The sequence below is a fragment of the Alosa alosa genome, chromosome 7, assembly GCF_017589495.1.
Source record: "Alosa alosa isolate M-15738 ecotype Scorff River chromosome 7, AALO_Geno_1.1, whole genome shotgun sequence".
Classification (NCBI taxonomy): Eukaryota; Metazoa; Chordata; class Actinopteri; order Clupeiformes; family Clupeidae; genus Alosa; species Alosa alosa.
Genome location: NC_063195.1, coordinates 6,599,555 through 6,615,214, shown reverse-complemented (window position 1 = coordinate 6,615,214; position 15,660 = coordinate 6,599,555). Strand labels below are relative to the sequence as shown.

At 39.7% G+C, this 15,660-nt stretch overlaps 2 protein-coding genes across 2 annotated transcripts in view; both read right to left on the bottom strand.

The window, feature by feature from the left end:
• LOC125297317 (zinc finger protein 501-like) overlaps positions 1-6,117 on the bottom strand; it is a 28,525-nt gene extending 22,408 nt beyond the window's left edge. Inside the window, exons 1-2 of the mRNA XM_048247616.1 lie at positions 5,995-6,117; positions 5,522-5,838 (exon numbers count right to left, since the gene is read on the bottom strand). Of these exons, the coding sequence (XP_048103573.1) occupies positions 5,522-5,838; positions 5,995-6,032 (355 nt within the window). The 5' untranslated portion in view covers positions 6,033-6,117. The remainder of the gene's footprint in view (positions 1-5,521; positions 5,839-5,994) is intronic.
• LOC125297241 (zinc finger protein 729-like) overlaps positions 1-15,660 on the bottom strand; it is a 540,495-nt gene that overhangs the window by 141,551 nt on the left and 383,284 nt on the right. The window lies entirely within an intron of this gene.

Sequence of the window (15,660 nt, the reverse complement as noted above, 5' to 3'; positions counted from 1 at the left end):
GCATGTCATTAAAATAAACATATCAGTATATTTTTATTGAGCAAAAATTCAAGTTTCCATAAGTTATGGCCTTTCCTTCTTACAATCAAGGCCTTCTTGATACAAACAATGCGGTCAAGTAGACAAAAAAACATATAATAATAAAAGGAAAAAATGACAAGGTATGACAACTTTAAGTTTTATAAAAACACATACATTTCATATAAAAGATCCTTGTTGAGTTTCCACACAGCAGTTAAAGCCCGATAAAAGCCCACAAAGTGTTGCAATATGGCCACCGAGTGGAGTATGGGGAGGCATACAGAAAGAGGCAGTTATCGGGCATCTATTTTCCTATTCAAGTAAATAGGGAGGCACACACTTGAAGGGGAGGGATATGTGTAGACTACTGCCATTATTGGTGTTACAAACAAACCCTGTGCATTTCTTTGGAGAATTCTTTAAATGCTGTGTCTTCTCATTAGTAAGTCTCTAGTTGTACTGACCAGGTAATGTTTCACGTTCCAAGGCTGGTTTTCGACCTGTGAGGAGCTGCCAGCTACGCTAGGTGTACAAGTATCCCCATTATCAGTTTGTTTACCATCAAAATGGCTTTGAAAACTGTTGTACGGTATAAAACTTGTCACACAGTTCTGCATTGTGTGCTTTTGAAGATTTGAGAAAATTCTGCATGATGTTTCACACTTTGATCATTTATGAGGATTCTCTCCAGTGTGTGAGCATGTGGCGTTTTAGGCTTGCCATTCTTGGAAAAGCTTTTCCACAATGGACACATATATGAGGCTTCTCGCCAGTGTGTATTCGTACATGGGATTTAAGAGCTGAACTTTGTGAAAAAGATTTTTCACACTGGACACATTTATAAGGCTTCTCGCCAGTGTGTATTCGTACATGGGATTTAAGAGCTGAACTTTGTGAAAAAGATTTTTCACACTGGACACATTTATAAGGCTTCTCTCCAGTGTGCATCATCATGTGGCTTTTAAGACCTTTGCGGAGTGTAAAAGCTTTTCCACACTGGGCACATTCATGAGGTTTCTCGCCAGTGTGTATTCGTACATGGGAATTAAGAGCTGACATTTGTGAAAAAGATTTTTCACACTGGACACATTTATGAGGCTTCTCTCCAGTGTGTGTGAGCATGTGGCTGTTAAGACCTGACCTGGATGAAAAAGCTTTTCCACACTGGGCACATTCATGAGATTTCTCTCCAGTGTGTATTTGTAAATGGGTTTTAAGAGCTGACCTTTGTGTAAAAGCTTTTCCACATTGGACACATTTATGAGGCTTCTTACCAGTGTGTATAAGCATATGGGTTTTCAAATGTGAAATTTGTAAAAAAGATATTCCACATCCAACACATTTATGAGGCCTCTCTCCAGTATGTATGAACATGTGGCGTTTAAGAGTTGAGAGGAGTTTAAAAGCTTTTCCACACTGGGCACATTCATGAGACTTCCCTCCAGTGTGTATTAGCAAATGGGTTTTAAGATTCGAGAGTTGTGTAAAAGCTTTTCCACACTGGGCACATTCATGTTGTTTCTCTCCAGTGTGTATTAGTATATGGTTTTTAAGGCCTGAACTTTGTGAAAAAGCTTTTCCACATTGGACACATTGATGAGGTCTCTGTCCAGTCGGCCTATGCGTCATCATGTGGCGTTTAAGACCTTTGCGGAGTGTAAAAGTTTTTCCACACTGGGCACATTCATGAGGCTTCTCTCCAGTATGTATGAGCATGTGGTTTTTAAGAGTTGAGAGGTGTGTAAAAGCTTTTTCACACTGGACACATTTATGAGGCCTCTCTCCAGTGTGAGATAAAATATGTGATTTAAGATATGAAACTACTGAGAACCGTTTTCCACACTGGGCACATTTATGAGGCTTCTCTCCCGTGTGTATTAGCATATGGGCTTTAAGATGTGAAGCTTTTGAAAAAGCTTTTCCACACTGGGCACATTCATGTTGTTTCTCTCCAGTGTGTATTAGTATATGGGTTTTAAGAGCTGACCTTTGTGAAAAAGCTTTTCCACATTTGACACATTGATGAGGCCTCTGTCCAGTCGGCCTATGCGTCATCATGTGGCGTTTAAGACCTTTGCGGAATGTAAACGTTTTTCCACACTGGGCACATTCATGAGGCTTCTCTCCAGTATGTATGAGCATGTGGCTTTTAAGATTTGAGAGCTGTGTAAAAGCTTTTTCACACTGGACACATTTATGAGGCCTCTCTCCAGTGTGAGATAAAATATGTGGTTTAAGATGTGAAACTACTGAGAACCGTTTTCCACACTGGGCACATTTATGAGGCTTCTCTCCCGTGTGTATTAGCATATGGCCTTTAAGATGTGAAGTTTTTGAAAAAGCTTTTCCACAGTAGATACATTTATATCGCCTTTTGCCAATACTCTGCCATTGATTAACACCAGGAGAGTGTGTTTGCTGGTGTTTCTCAAGTTTAGTGAGGGTCGTGAAACTCGTCCTGCAGACTGTGCAGTGGTGCAGCCTTCCTTTGAGTTGCAGGTTGAGTTCATCATTCTGTCCATGGATCTTCTGTTGCGTTGCATGTGGGTGTTCTGATACACCTGGAAGAGATATTCCACATTCAGCAATTAAATATTGATTAGAAAATATTTAACTACAAATAGAATTCAAATAAATATATATATATATATATATATATATATATATATATATATATATATATATATATATATATATATATATATATATATATTTAATAGAATTCAAATGTGTGTATATAAGACTGCCTATAGAAGTCTTCTTCACCCCCTCTGATATTTTTGTGTTTATGTTTTGAGAGTCTTTATTCTTTTATAAATGGAATCTTGGTCAATTTAATTAGGCATTTTTCCAATAATTTACAAATAAATTCTACTCTAAAGTAGAGATGCACCGATATGGAATTTTGGGGCCGATAACAGTAACCGATATTCATTGGTTTGTTGTTTGTTGTTGCCGATACCGAGGAGGCATTTCTTGGCATGAACCCCAGGAACATACCTGTAAACTCAGAAGGGCTGAAAAAGGTGACATAGTTCCGAAAGCTCATCACCAACGCCAAGCTATGTCAATCTGGAAGCCTAGGTCTCGCTTGTTTGCATGCTAATTATCAAAAATTATGATCTATATGCTACACAGAAGACAAACAAATTAAACACCCATCACTGAGCAGGTCAAAATATTTTGCTGGGTCCACTTGCAGATTTGTTGCAAATAACTACATTTGGCCTCAGAAAGGTCTGCGCTCCCTGAGAACGTCATGTCTAACCATCATCGACACATGGAAAATATAATGCTAACTGAAATGACTCGTGAACAAGCAACAACTTTCCAAGACAACATTAAACTATTAAGCCAAGATAAATTCACAATCGCATTCAGTGCAGATTTTGTTTTTGTATCTCAAAGCAATTCAAAGCAGCAAGCTGCGGAAATGTGAAATTGTGAGCAACACTTGTTAAGATCATCTCAGCAAGTCTTTCATTTCATTTAACCCACCGAGGGCAGAAGAAAAGTAGCCTACCACTTGTAGCATGTGGCATGTGTTTGTTAGCCAACAGTTTCTCAGTTTCCTTGGTCATATCGGAAGTCATAATCACGATTAATCGATTAATTCAATTAATTGAGAAATGATTGGAATATAATGTTGTTATTTTATAATCTATCTGTGTAGAAGTGAATGCTGCCGGTCTTGTGACGGTCTGTGTCAGCTACTCTCATTTGCCATCTCCCGAGTAAGACGGTGAACTCGACTGAGTGACTGATAAATCAGTTGCAATATGATTAGGCTTAGGCTATGCAGTTTGGCAATAGAGATTGGTAAGACACGTTACCCAGATTATGGGTACGTTTGGCCGTTTACATTGGTTTACATGGGCATGGATTGCCGCGGATCCCCAAAATGCTTAGCATTCACCAATGGGAAAATGCCAGGACGACACATTCTCAATCTCTATAGGTAAGTGAAGTGTCTAAAGAATATGACAGCCTATTTCAGACATTTGGAAAGCAGGCAACTTGATGTTTGATGTTGTGGCGACTGTCTAGGAGCAGCTATCGAGAGGGAGAGAAGTAAATGTGCGAGAGCCTCAATATGGTTGCATTGCTCATCCTCTTAACGCTGTTTTAGGTTTACGGTATTTGGTGGGGTATTTGGCAGACACTTGTCTAAAACGAAGGTTTTTGTTTTGCTGCGTTTTGATAGGCTACTCTAAACCTATACTACATTATTCATTTAGCAGACTAATACATCTCTAACCTAAACATGCTGCTTTGTTGACTGTATATAGACTTATGTTACTTGAGTACCTTCTGCATATGAATGAGTCAATGTAATACAACACAGCACTGCCACAGACCTGAGTGCAACAGCGCCCTCACTCAGTGTAGACACTACAGTCATTTATGTATGCGTTTGATTAGCATATTTGCATGTTCCGGTTTGTAAGAAAAAATATGTGCGAATGAATGGGGTTTCGGAATCATAAAAAATGATACCCCCAAATAGTTGCTCGCGAGTCCCCACGTTTATATCCTTTTAATAAAATCAGCGTGTTGTCTCCATGAGGACTTTAGATCTACTATATCACTAAAATATGAGTGCTGCTAAGCCTCTGCTACCAGCGAAAAACATTACAAAACTACAAACTGTCTCCCGCGTTTTCTCCTAGCTGTGCATCACAAGGCAAGCAGTAGCTTGTTAGCTTTACCAAGCAAGGATAATAACTTTTCCCACAACAATCACACTGTTAAATAAAGTTAATATGTTGATTACAGAAGGGTTTAACAGCCACAATCGGATGGGTAGTATAAATCAGATGTTTTAGGTAGTATGACCATGGACCCCTCATGGATACTGTCCAGCAGGTTGCAGTGCACTGTAGTCCACTTCATTTTTGCTGTAGCATTTTTGTAGCAACATCTTAATGTTTACTAAACATGACTACAGTTTGTGACAAAATACGAATAGCAAATACATATTAGCCCATCGAACTGAACGCCAATGTTTTCGACGGCCATTGCTTCGCTCAGACCTTATTTGAACCGTATTACCAAAAAAGATTTTTTCTTACGAACGTTTACGAAAGGTTGTATCAGTGATAGCGTGGATACGTCACTTCTGTTGATGTTCAAACAAAACAGAGAGCTAGCTCGCTACTCCCTCCCCCTCCCTCCCGTGCAATTAAAACTTTCCTAAACGCGCATCTCGTCGGTTATTGGTTGAAACACTTTATTTTGCCTTTGAGTGGGTTCCCAACCCTTGTTGGTAGCAATTGGTTTTGTGTACAGATTTCGGAGCCTAGGCTGCCTACAGAGACGTGTTTTTTTGACAGCCTGCTTATGGGGCAGACAGCTAGCGGATCGTTAGGAAAGATTAGACGAGTGTGATCATTTATGTTTGGGCCTTTTTGGGGCCTGAAATCGCTGATAAAACCCTTAAAATTCTAACGCTAAAAACTACAAGCCTTTGGGTGACTAACTCTAGCTCTGTGTGACTTACTTTCCAGCAGATGTTCATGATGTTCCTCCTCTTCTATCTTCACTTCAAGCTCCGCTGTTGTCCGTAGCGGTTCATTGTACGTAGACTTTGGTGACTGTTTGACGTCCGCTTCAGCTTTACAGTGAAACTCTGCAAAGGGCTTTTCCTCTTCACCTGGACATGCAATCATATGACCATAGTCCTCCTCTTTTATATCTTCTTCTTTCACCATCACGCTCAGGTCAACCTGGTGTGTTTCAGCACAGCCAGAACTAAATGGAAGTCCAAGATCCATGTTGCTAGCAGGACAAAGATGATTCCATCCAGTTTTCAATTGCCTGTAGTCAGAGACACAAAATAAAGACAAAAAGAAAAGTCTAAGTCAGGTCACTGTATAGGAAGAAAATAAAGAAAAATAGAAAGGTCAAAATCATTTTTCTTTTCTTTGTTTATCGGAGCTATGGTGGCTTTATGATACTACTATTATACTCAACACATCAATGTAATCAATCACCAAACTCTTGTCATCCATGTCTTTATGGACTTTGCTTTGTGCACTGGTGCACAGTCATGTTGAAACAGGAAGGGGCCATCCCTGAGCTGGGCTTGGTCCCTTGGTTCCAGTGAAAGGAACTCTGAACAATTCCATGCTCCCAACTTTGTGGGAACAGTTTGGGGATGGATGACTGAGTCTTGACCTCAACCCGATAGAACACCTTTATGAATTAGAGCGGAGTCCTCGTCCAACATCAGTGTGTGACCTCACAAATGCGCTTCTGGAAGAATGGTCAAAATTCCCATAAACACACTCCTTGTGGAAAGCCTTCCCAGAAGAGTTGCAGCTGCTATAGCGGCAAAGGGTGGACTGGTCATATTACAAGGATACAAGGAACAAGGGGGGGCACCAACAAGGAGCACCAAAGAGCAACAGGGGCAAGGAAAAACTCCCTTACCAAGGAAGAAACCTTGGGCAGATCCACGGCTCAAGGGGCTGCTAATTAAATCATTTTTATTTATTATTTTTGATTTCTCATGTGGACACACATATTGCACACTGCCCTCTCCCCACATACACAGCACACTATCCCATCTCCCCGGTCATCCCCCCAACTGCTAGGGGTCTTGGTGTGTGTGTTGGGGGGATGACAGGGGAGATGGGATAGTTCTAGGAGATGGGAAAGTTTTATGGAGATGTGCAAAAGTTGGAGAAAGTCAGATATGTGTGTGTGTGTGTATGTGTTGTGTTTTGACGTGTGATGAAATAAGAAAATAAATAAAAGGTCTGTAGCATAGGGAGAGGGATGTAAAAGTGCCAAAAGTCATGTAGGTGTGTGTGTGTGGGGGGGGGTTGAAATGTTTTTCTTTTGGGCTCTTAGGAGTACTCTTCTGGAATAGATATCTTGTAGAGCAGGGAGTTGAGTTCTTATAGTATGTTCAGCTGAGCGCACTACTCTCTGCAGAGTACTACAATCTCTAACTGTGGAGTTCCCATACCAGGTGATGATGCTACCAGTTAGAACACTCTCAACCGCTGAAGTGTAGAAGGCCTTCATGATGGATGTAGAAACTTTGAATTTCCATAGCTGACAAAGGAAGTACAGTTGTTGTCTGGACTTCTTCAGAACATATTGAGTGTTAACAGTCAAACCAGGCCATTTTCGTGGGTCTATCACTAGGTGGCAGTCTCGCCAGGTCTCGCTGATCACTTCCTGGAACGTTTACAAAAGTAAGTAACAGGCAACACTTCATATTTCATGAAAGACGTTATATCTCCATTTCTAAAAAAAAAAACAGCGATTTTGATGAAAACTAGCCACTGTTTAGCTTGGGATTTCTCAGGAACAGAGGCGTGTAGAAATACACGGTTTGCACTCACCAAGAGCTTAAAGTCTCACCTTTTAATCGAGCTATTGTGTGTTCATAGCTATAACACAGAATATGCTGTGGCTGTACAAAATCATCAACAATGGTCTAGATTGCTGGCACTCTAGGACAAAGCTCCAAAAAACAGCTTGGCATTCAATGAGTTAAACCCTATTAAGAATGAGATGTCACTTTAAAATGTAATTCCAGTTTTAAAATTGACCCAAGGGTGTTTTTCTGCATTAAAACACATCAAATAAGCCGTGGAGACAGTATTTTTTCGTTGATCAACCACTACAGAGCTTGCTCTGCACGCTTATAGCCCCAAATCGCAAATAGTGGATTAGCTAAGGGCCATGAGCGATAAACTTAAATTATCATTTTTTAGCCAGTAATATTGTTCAAAAACGGCATCAAACCTGCTAAACCTGTAAGCCTCTCGGTTAGCCTACATTTAAAGTTGCCAACTTCGAAAATCCGTGGAAAACAAACACTCGACCAGCGTGAAACTATATTCAACTATCAAACAGTGCTACTTTGGGGTCTTGGTGTGTGTGTTGGGGGGGATGACAGGGAGATGGGGATAGTGTGCTGTGTATGTGGGGGAGAGGGCAGTGTGCAATATGTGTGTTGGAGAAGCTTCCTCATGAGAAATCAAAAATAATAAATAAAAAGTTTTATGGAGATGTGCAAAAGTTGGAGAAAGTCAGATATGTGTTTGTGTGTGTGTGTGTGTGTGTTTTTTTTGGCGTGTGATGAAATAAGAAAATAAATAAAAGGTCTGTAGCATAGGGAGAGGGATGTAAAAGTGCCAAAAGTCATGTAGGTGTGTGTGTGTGTGGGGGGGGTTGAAATGTTTTTCTTTTGGGCTCTTAGGAGTACTCTTCTGGAATAGATATCTTGTAGAGCAGGGAGTTGAGTTCTTATAGTATGTTCAGCTGAGCGACTACTCTCTGCAGAGTACTACAATCTCTAACTGTGGAGTTCCCATACCAGGTGATGATGCTACCAGTTAGAACACTCTCAACAGCTGAAGTGTAGAAGGCCTTCATGATGGATGTAGAAACTTTGAATTTCCATAGCTGACAAAGGAAGTACAGTTGTTGTCTGGACTTCTTCAGAACATATTGAGTGTTAACAGTCAAACCAGGCCATTTTCGTGGGTCTATCACTGGGTGGCAGTCTCGCAGGTCTCGCTGATCACTTCCTGGAACGTTTACAAAGTAAGTAACAGGCAACACTTCATATTTCATGAAAGACGTTATATCTCCATTTCTAAAAAAAAAAAAACAGCGATTTTGATGAAAACTAGCCACTGTTTAGCTTGGGATTTCTCAGGAACAGAGGCGTGTATAAATACACGGTTTGCACTCACCAAGAGCTTAAAGTCTCACCTTTTAATCGAGCTATTGTGTGTTCATAGCTATAACACAGAATATGCTGTGGCTGTACAAAAATCATCAACAATGGTCTAGATTGCTGGCACTCTAGACAAAGCTCCCGAAAACAGCTTGGCATTCAATGAGTTAAACCCTATTAAGAATGAGATGTCACTTAAAATGTAATTCCAGCGAAAATTGACCCAAGGGTGTTTTTCTGCATTAAAACACATCAAATAAGCCGTGGAGACAGTATTTTTCGTTGATCAACCACTACAGAGCTTGCTCTGGTACGCTATAGCCCCAAATCGCAAATAGTGGATTAGCTAAGGGCCATGAGCAATAAACTTAAATTATCATTTTTTTAGCCAGTAATATTGTTCAAAACGGCATCAAACCTGCTAAACCTGTAAGCCTCTCGGTTAGCCTACATTTAAAGTTGCCAACTTCGAAAATCCGTGGGAAAACAAACACTCCGACCAGCGTGAAACTATATTCAACTATCAAACAGTGCTACTTTGGGGTCTTGGTGTGTGTGTTGGGGGGGATGACAGGGGAGATGGGATAGTGTGCTGTGTATGTGGGGAGAGGGCAGTGTGCAATATGTGTGTTGGAGAAGCTTCCTCATGAGAAATCAAAAATAATCAATAAAAAGTTCTATGGAGATGTGCAAAAGTTGGAGAAAGTCAGATATGTGTTTGTGTGTGTGTGTGTGTGTGTGTGTTTTGACGTGTGATGAAATAAAAATCACTGTGTAGGCCTATGTTGTATGGAAGCATATGTGCACATGGCACACTAGTTGGCAAAATGGAATGCAATTGAATTAATGTTTATTCTATTTTTTAACCAAAATTATTCAAATTGATTTTAGGATTGCATTGTCACTTTGCAGATTAAAATACAATTTGTTGGAAATTATTGCAAATTGCAATATTAAATTACATAATGAATTGGCAATTGCATAATGTAATGTCTTTTTTTGAATTGCATTCTCATTTGAATTAAGCCAGTGTTTTTCAACCACTGTGCCGGGGCACACTAGTGTGCCGTAAGAGATCATCAGGTGTGCTGCAGAAAATTACCCAAATGTCACTCACTGGTCCAGAAAAGCAACTGTTGCATTGATTGATTGATGCACTATTTGTGGTATGCAGGCATTGTACAACGTGGCCCCATATCCATCATTCACAGAATCATCACATATCTAGTTCATAATTAACAATTAATCCAACAATTAAATTAGATATAGTCACCTACAAATGAAACAGAGGGCGCTTGTTTTATTGAGCAGGTCTTGCATAGAAGCCATGATAAGGCCATATCTGTGTATTATTTTAAATTTTAGGCTATGTTATGTTTATTTTCTCTTCACACAGGATGTTAGTGTGCCGTGGGACATTTTAAGTGTCAAGTGTGCTGTGGCACAAAAAGGGGTTGAAAAACACTGAATTAAGCTACACATATGCTTCCATAATGTTGTCTCTGTGAGGACTTTTAAAATATCAGTGTCGCTATATGCTTCATTAAACTACACTCACCCGCGCGAACCCCCATTCATTCGCGTGAGATCTTACGAACGGAACATGCAAAAATGCTAATCGAACGCATACGAAATGACAGTGTCTACCACCCTCCATTGGCTCTCACTCATAACTTTCTGTAGATTCTGCTGATTCTTTATAAAATTTTGAATACTAAGTTGTGTTGAGATCAGCGCAGAGGTCACTCCCGTAAGTTACCTGGGATGTTTGGCTCGCGGATAGGTTACTGTTTGTTTCAAAACACATAGCCTACTTTCCTCCAACAACTTCGTTGCTCCGTCTATTCAGGTCTGCTGATTTCCCTTTTTGTGGCTGATTAGAAGGAAAACCGTGTTTGTCTCCGCAAAATGTCTTAGGCCAACATTTACAAATGTTCTCCCTTGGTGGACTGCGTGTGAGTTTTCCTGCTCGAGATCTGAGCTACGCGCGTGAGGAATGATCCACAACAATAGGCACGTTCGACTTGATGCAGATCTGCGCAGATCTAACTTGATGTGATGCATGCTGGGATGGACGCAATGCATGCTGGTTAGAAATACTGTCCCGACTTCCATTTTTATTATTATTACATACCAAAATAGATTTTAACAAAACGGGTAGGCCTACAAAAATATAAACACAAAGAGGACATAATATCAACATTTAGGCTACATAGTTCTGTCAGCATTTCATCTCTTGAGTCCAATAACAGTGTCCAAGTAGAATGACTTAATTTTTGAAAGCTGCAAAACAAGTCTGCATTTTTATTTAAAAAAATAACTTTCTTTTTTTGAAAAGTGACATTGCACAACCACACAGCTCTACACATATTTTTTAGTTCTACCCAAAAAAACCTTGAGTAGATACATTCATGACAGACAGTTTCAAGGGCACAACCACAAAAACACACACGTCAGATTTATCGCCTCTGTATCTTTTGAGCAGAGAGTTAGTGAGGTAAAATAAGTGGATTATTTTGTTATTTAGTAGCCTACATAGTTATTGTAATAAGACCAAATCCTATCCCAGTGCATATTGTCAAAGATGCCACCCAAATAACTTTTACAACGAGGTGTGACAGGGTGAAGCCCTATCTGTCTTAACCATCTATTGTTACATTTTCTATGTTTTATGCACCATTCAGTAAAATATCTGTCTGTAGAGTTGATTGCTAATGAGTTCTAGAACCTAGCAATCTAAAAAAAAAATCCATCAGGTAGTGCAGCAAAGACTACTGTATTCTCAGAAATGTTTTGAGAGAGCAAATTTGTTTAAAAATTCATTGTAAGTCAGATATTGGCCTTCTACATTGATTACTTGAGAAATAAAAACAATGTTGTTTATCCACTTTTCATTAAATATTGATATTTTTACATATTATTCAATATTTTTTTTTGATATCTGACAAGTTTGTTGTTCCATATTAAGTGTTTGTGATGAGAAGTTATGCTTGTAGGTGAGAAGCCACAAGAGCTGGCTGAGTAATGGGATAAGCAACCACTCACATCTGGAGATAGTTAGCCTATTTATAATTCTTGTAGAGTTCACCAAAATCATAGAAATTATCATTACAATACACTTGTTTCCTATAATCCAAGATAGATTTTCTTCGAGTTGTTAGGCTTTTGAGCACTTATTTTTACAAATGACATGGAAAACAAATAATTTCATCCACATATCCTTACGCAAAATGCACAACAACGCTACTAAGTTAGCTTAAAACCGTGAGACTCAAGCAAGCCTCACGGGCCGTTACGGCCTTAAAGTTAGCTTCCTACGATTAACAGCACCGCTGCTGGAAACATTTCTAGGAGAAACACTGTTATTGTTTGGATAAGAAGCTAAGTCCAGCCAGCACAGAAAACTCAGGGGTAAAACCAATGGAAAAGATGTATCCTATATAAGACCATTGTATGTTAAAGATTAACTCTCTCCAAAGAGATGCAACCTAGGGTGTTGCAACCTAGCAACCTAGGGTGTTTTTGTGAATGTATTCAAACTTTCGTTTATCTGCATAATGATAGTGAGTGGATCTTGTGAATGTACCCAAGTCAAACTTTCGTTTATCTGCATACTGAAAGTGAATGGATCTTTGAATGGGCAGCCTGATGTTTCTGCTGCAGTGAGTGGGATCTTGGGGGCAGCCTTGCTGCCCGACTTCTTGGGGCAGCCATGGACTACTGGTTAGGGCTTCAGGCTTGTAACCGAAGGGTTGCTGGTTCGATCCCCGACTCAATAGGAAAAATGTGCACTGCTCTTTAATCCCCACATCCACGGCTGAAGTGCCCTTGAGCAAGCACCTAACCCCTAACTGCTCCCCGAGCGCTGCTGTTGTTGCAGGCAGCTCACTGCGCCGGGATTAGTGTGTGCTTCACCTCACTGTGTCTTGAATGTGTTTCACTGATTCACGGATTGGGACCAAATTTCCCTCACAGGATCAAAAGAGTATACTTATATACTCTGAGTTAGTGTGTGCTTCACCTCACTGTGTGTTCACTGTGTGCTGTGTATGTTTCACTAATTCACGGATTGGAATAAATGCAGAGACCAAATTTCCCTCACGGGATCAAAAGAGTATATATACTTATACTTACTTATTTTTACAACTAGTGATGTGTCTTTCAGATCTAGCAGTGACCACCGTCCCGGCTGGGTATTCTACAAGGCCTTTGCCAACTCTGAGGAACAAAGTATATGCCTGCTCCAAAAAGGACGCACCAATCCAAACACCCCCCCCTCCCCCAGATAGACTTATAGTGCCTATAAAAAGTATTCAGCCCCATGCTAAAGTTGACTAAAAAGAGGAAAAAAGAAAGAAATAATCTTTTGTAAATGGATCTTAATGCCTTAACTAAGACAAAGAGGAATAATCCAACCATTAATGACACCAATTTTCTTTGTGAATGAATAATGTATCGTAAATAAATAAATGTTCTTCATTAAAATACAGGGTGCATAAGTATTCATACCCCTTTGTTAAACCTATGTTGAATTCCCATAGAGGCAGACAGATTTATTTTTTTTAAAGGCCAGTTATTTCATGGATCCAGGATACTATGCATCCTGATAAAATTCCCTTGGCCTTTGGAATTAAAATAGCCCCACATCATCACGTACTCTTCACCATACCTAGAGGTTGGCATGGTGTGTATTTCAGTTAGCCTATTAGCTGGTTTGATTTGCATTGAGCTCAATGAGCATCAAACCAGCTAATAGGCTAACTGAAACGCCTTCAACGAAAACAGTATCCATGAAAAATTCCAATCAGGTTTTAGATTGAATCACTTATTTTAAAAGAGCTGAGATAATAAGTAACAGCAAAAATGAACTGCAACGATAGTTTATATTTAACTTACTTACTTTTTATTGTCAATGTTTGTTTGTTTTGTCAATATGTTCAATGTAAGAATGTCTCCTTGACAACAACAGTTTGTTATATCCATGTTGAACTGATATAATGATAAAGAAAATAATATATTATAAAGAAAAAGAACTGCAACATTGTTTTATTGCATTTTAAACGGCTACTCTACTATTAGAGTAATCTGAACATAAACTAATACATACTCCAATACATACTCAATACATCTCTGCATGTGAACGAGTCAAGCTCTATTTACACGTGGCTTCTCTCGCCCGTGCCCCAGGAATCATCCAAAGCTCGGCGCCATCGTCTCATTTGTCTACTTACAACCAGAGGAAGAGAACGATGGGAGAGGGAGGCGTGAGGGCCGATAAGCAAGGAGACTAAACCTTTTCCACACATTTACTGCGGCTTCTATGCATAAGCATATTACAATGAAGATCTGTGATTGTTCTAAATGATTTTCCATGCTGAGAACATTTATGATACTTCTCCAGTGTATTATTTTCTTTTTTTCAGGCTTTTCGCCCCTTTGTGTACAAGCATGTGGCGTGAAAGACTTGACGTGTGTGAAAAACCTTTTCCACACCGGGAACATTCATGAGGCTTCCCTACAGTCTGTGTAGCCATCATTGTTTTATAAGACTCCTCTCCTTTGTGATCACGCATGTGGCGTGAAAGACTTGACATGTGTGAAAAACCTCTTCCACAAAAGGAACATTTATGAGGCTTCCCTTCAGTTGGTGTAGGCATTAATGTTTCACTAGGGATGTCTCCTTTGTGTTCAAGCATGTGACGTGAAAGACTTGACTTGTGTGAAAAACCTTTTCGACAGCAGGGACATTCATGAGTCTTCTCTTTTGTATGTAATTCCATATGGTATCTAAGCGCTAAGAGTTCTGAAAAACGTTTTCCACATTGGGAACATTTATGAGGCTTCCCTACAGTCTGTGTTTCTAGCACTTGTGTTTTGCGACTGGGCTCCTCTTCATCGTGTTCATGCATGTGGCGTGAAAGACTTGACCTGTGAGCAAAACATTTTCGACAGCGGGTACATTCATGACCCTTCTCTTTTTCATGTAATTCCTTATGGTATCTAAGCGCTAGGAATTCTGAAAAACCTTTCCCACACTGGTAACATTTATAACGCATGTCTTCAGTCTGTGTTTCAAGCACTTGTGTTACACGACTCTGCTCCTCTCCATCGTGTTCATGCATGTGGCGTGAAAGACTTGACATGTGTGAAAAACTTTTTCGACAGCGGGAACATTTATGAGGCTTCCCTGTAGTCTGTGTAAACATTAATGTTTCACGAGGCTTCTCCGTTTTGTGATCACGCATGTGGCGTGAAAGACTTGACGCGTGTGAGAAACCTCTTCCACACTGGAAACAGTTATGAGGCTTCCCTACAGTGTGTGCATAGTGTGTCTGGGCTTTCTCAAGTTCAGTAAGGGCTCTGAAACTCTTCCTGCCAACTGTGCGTTGGTGCAGCCTTCCTTCGAGTTGCAGGTTGAGTTCATCATTCTGTCCTTGGATCCTCTGTTGCGAATGGTCTGATGCACCTGGAAGAGTTACGATAGAGACTTAGAATGATACAGATGTTCTAGAAGAGATACCGTATCCATTTAGAATGACAGATAGATATTCCACATGAAACAATTAAATATTAATGAGGAAATATTTAACTTAAAATAGAAACACTTCTGCATTTGAATTTTATGTAAACCAATCACTACTTATGACTAACACATTACAAAGGGCTTAAAATTAATTTTCAAAAATGGGGGTCCCCCCCTTCAGTGCTTCACATAGGGGGGATTAATACAGTTGGGAGATATACATAATATATATAAACTGAACAATACTTAACATCGTCTTTACTTAGGTTGATTTTTACATTTTCTAATAGGTGTAAGTGTTTGTGACAACACGTCATGATAAATTTTGTTCTTTGATTGAAACAATTGATAATGTTTGTTCGCCGTTTTGGCGTGAAGCATCTTTCATGTAATGACATGGCACACTACAAAGTGA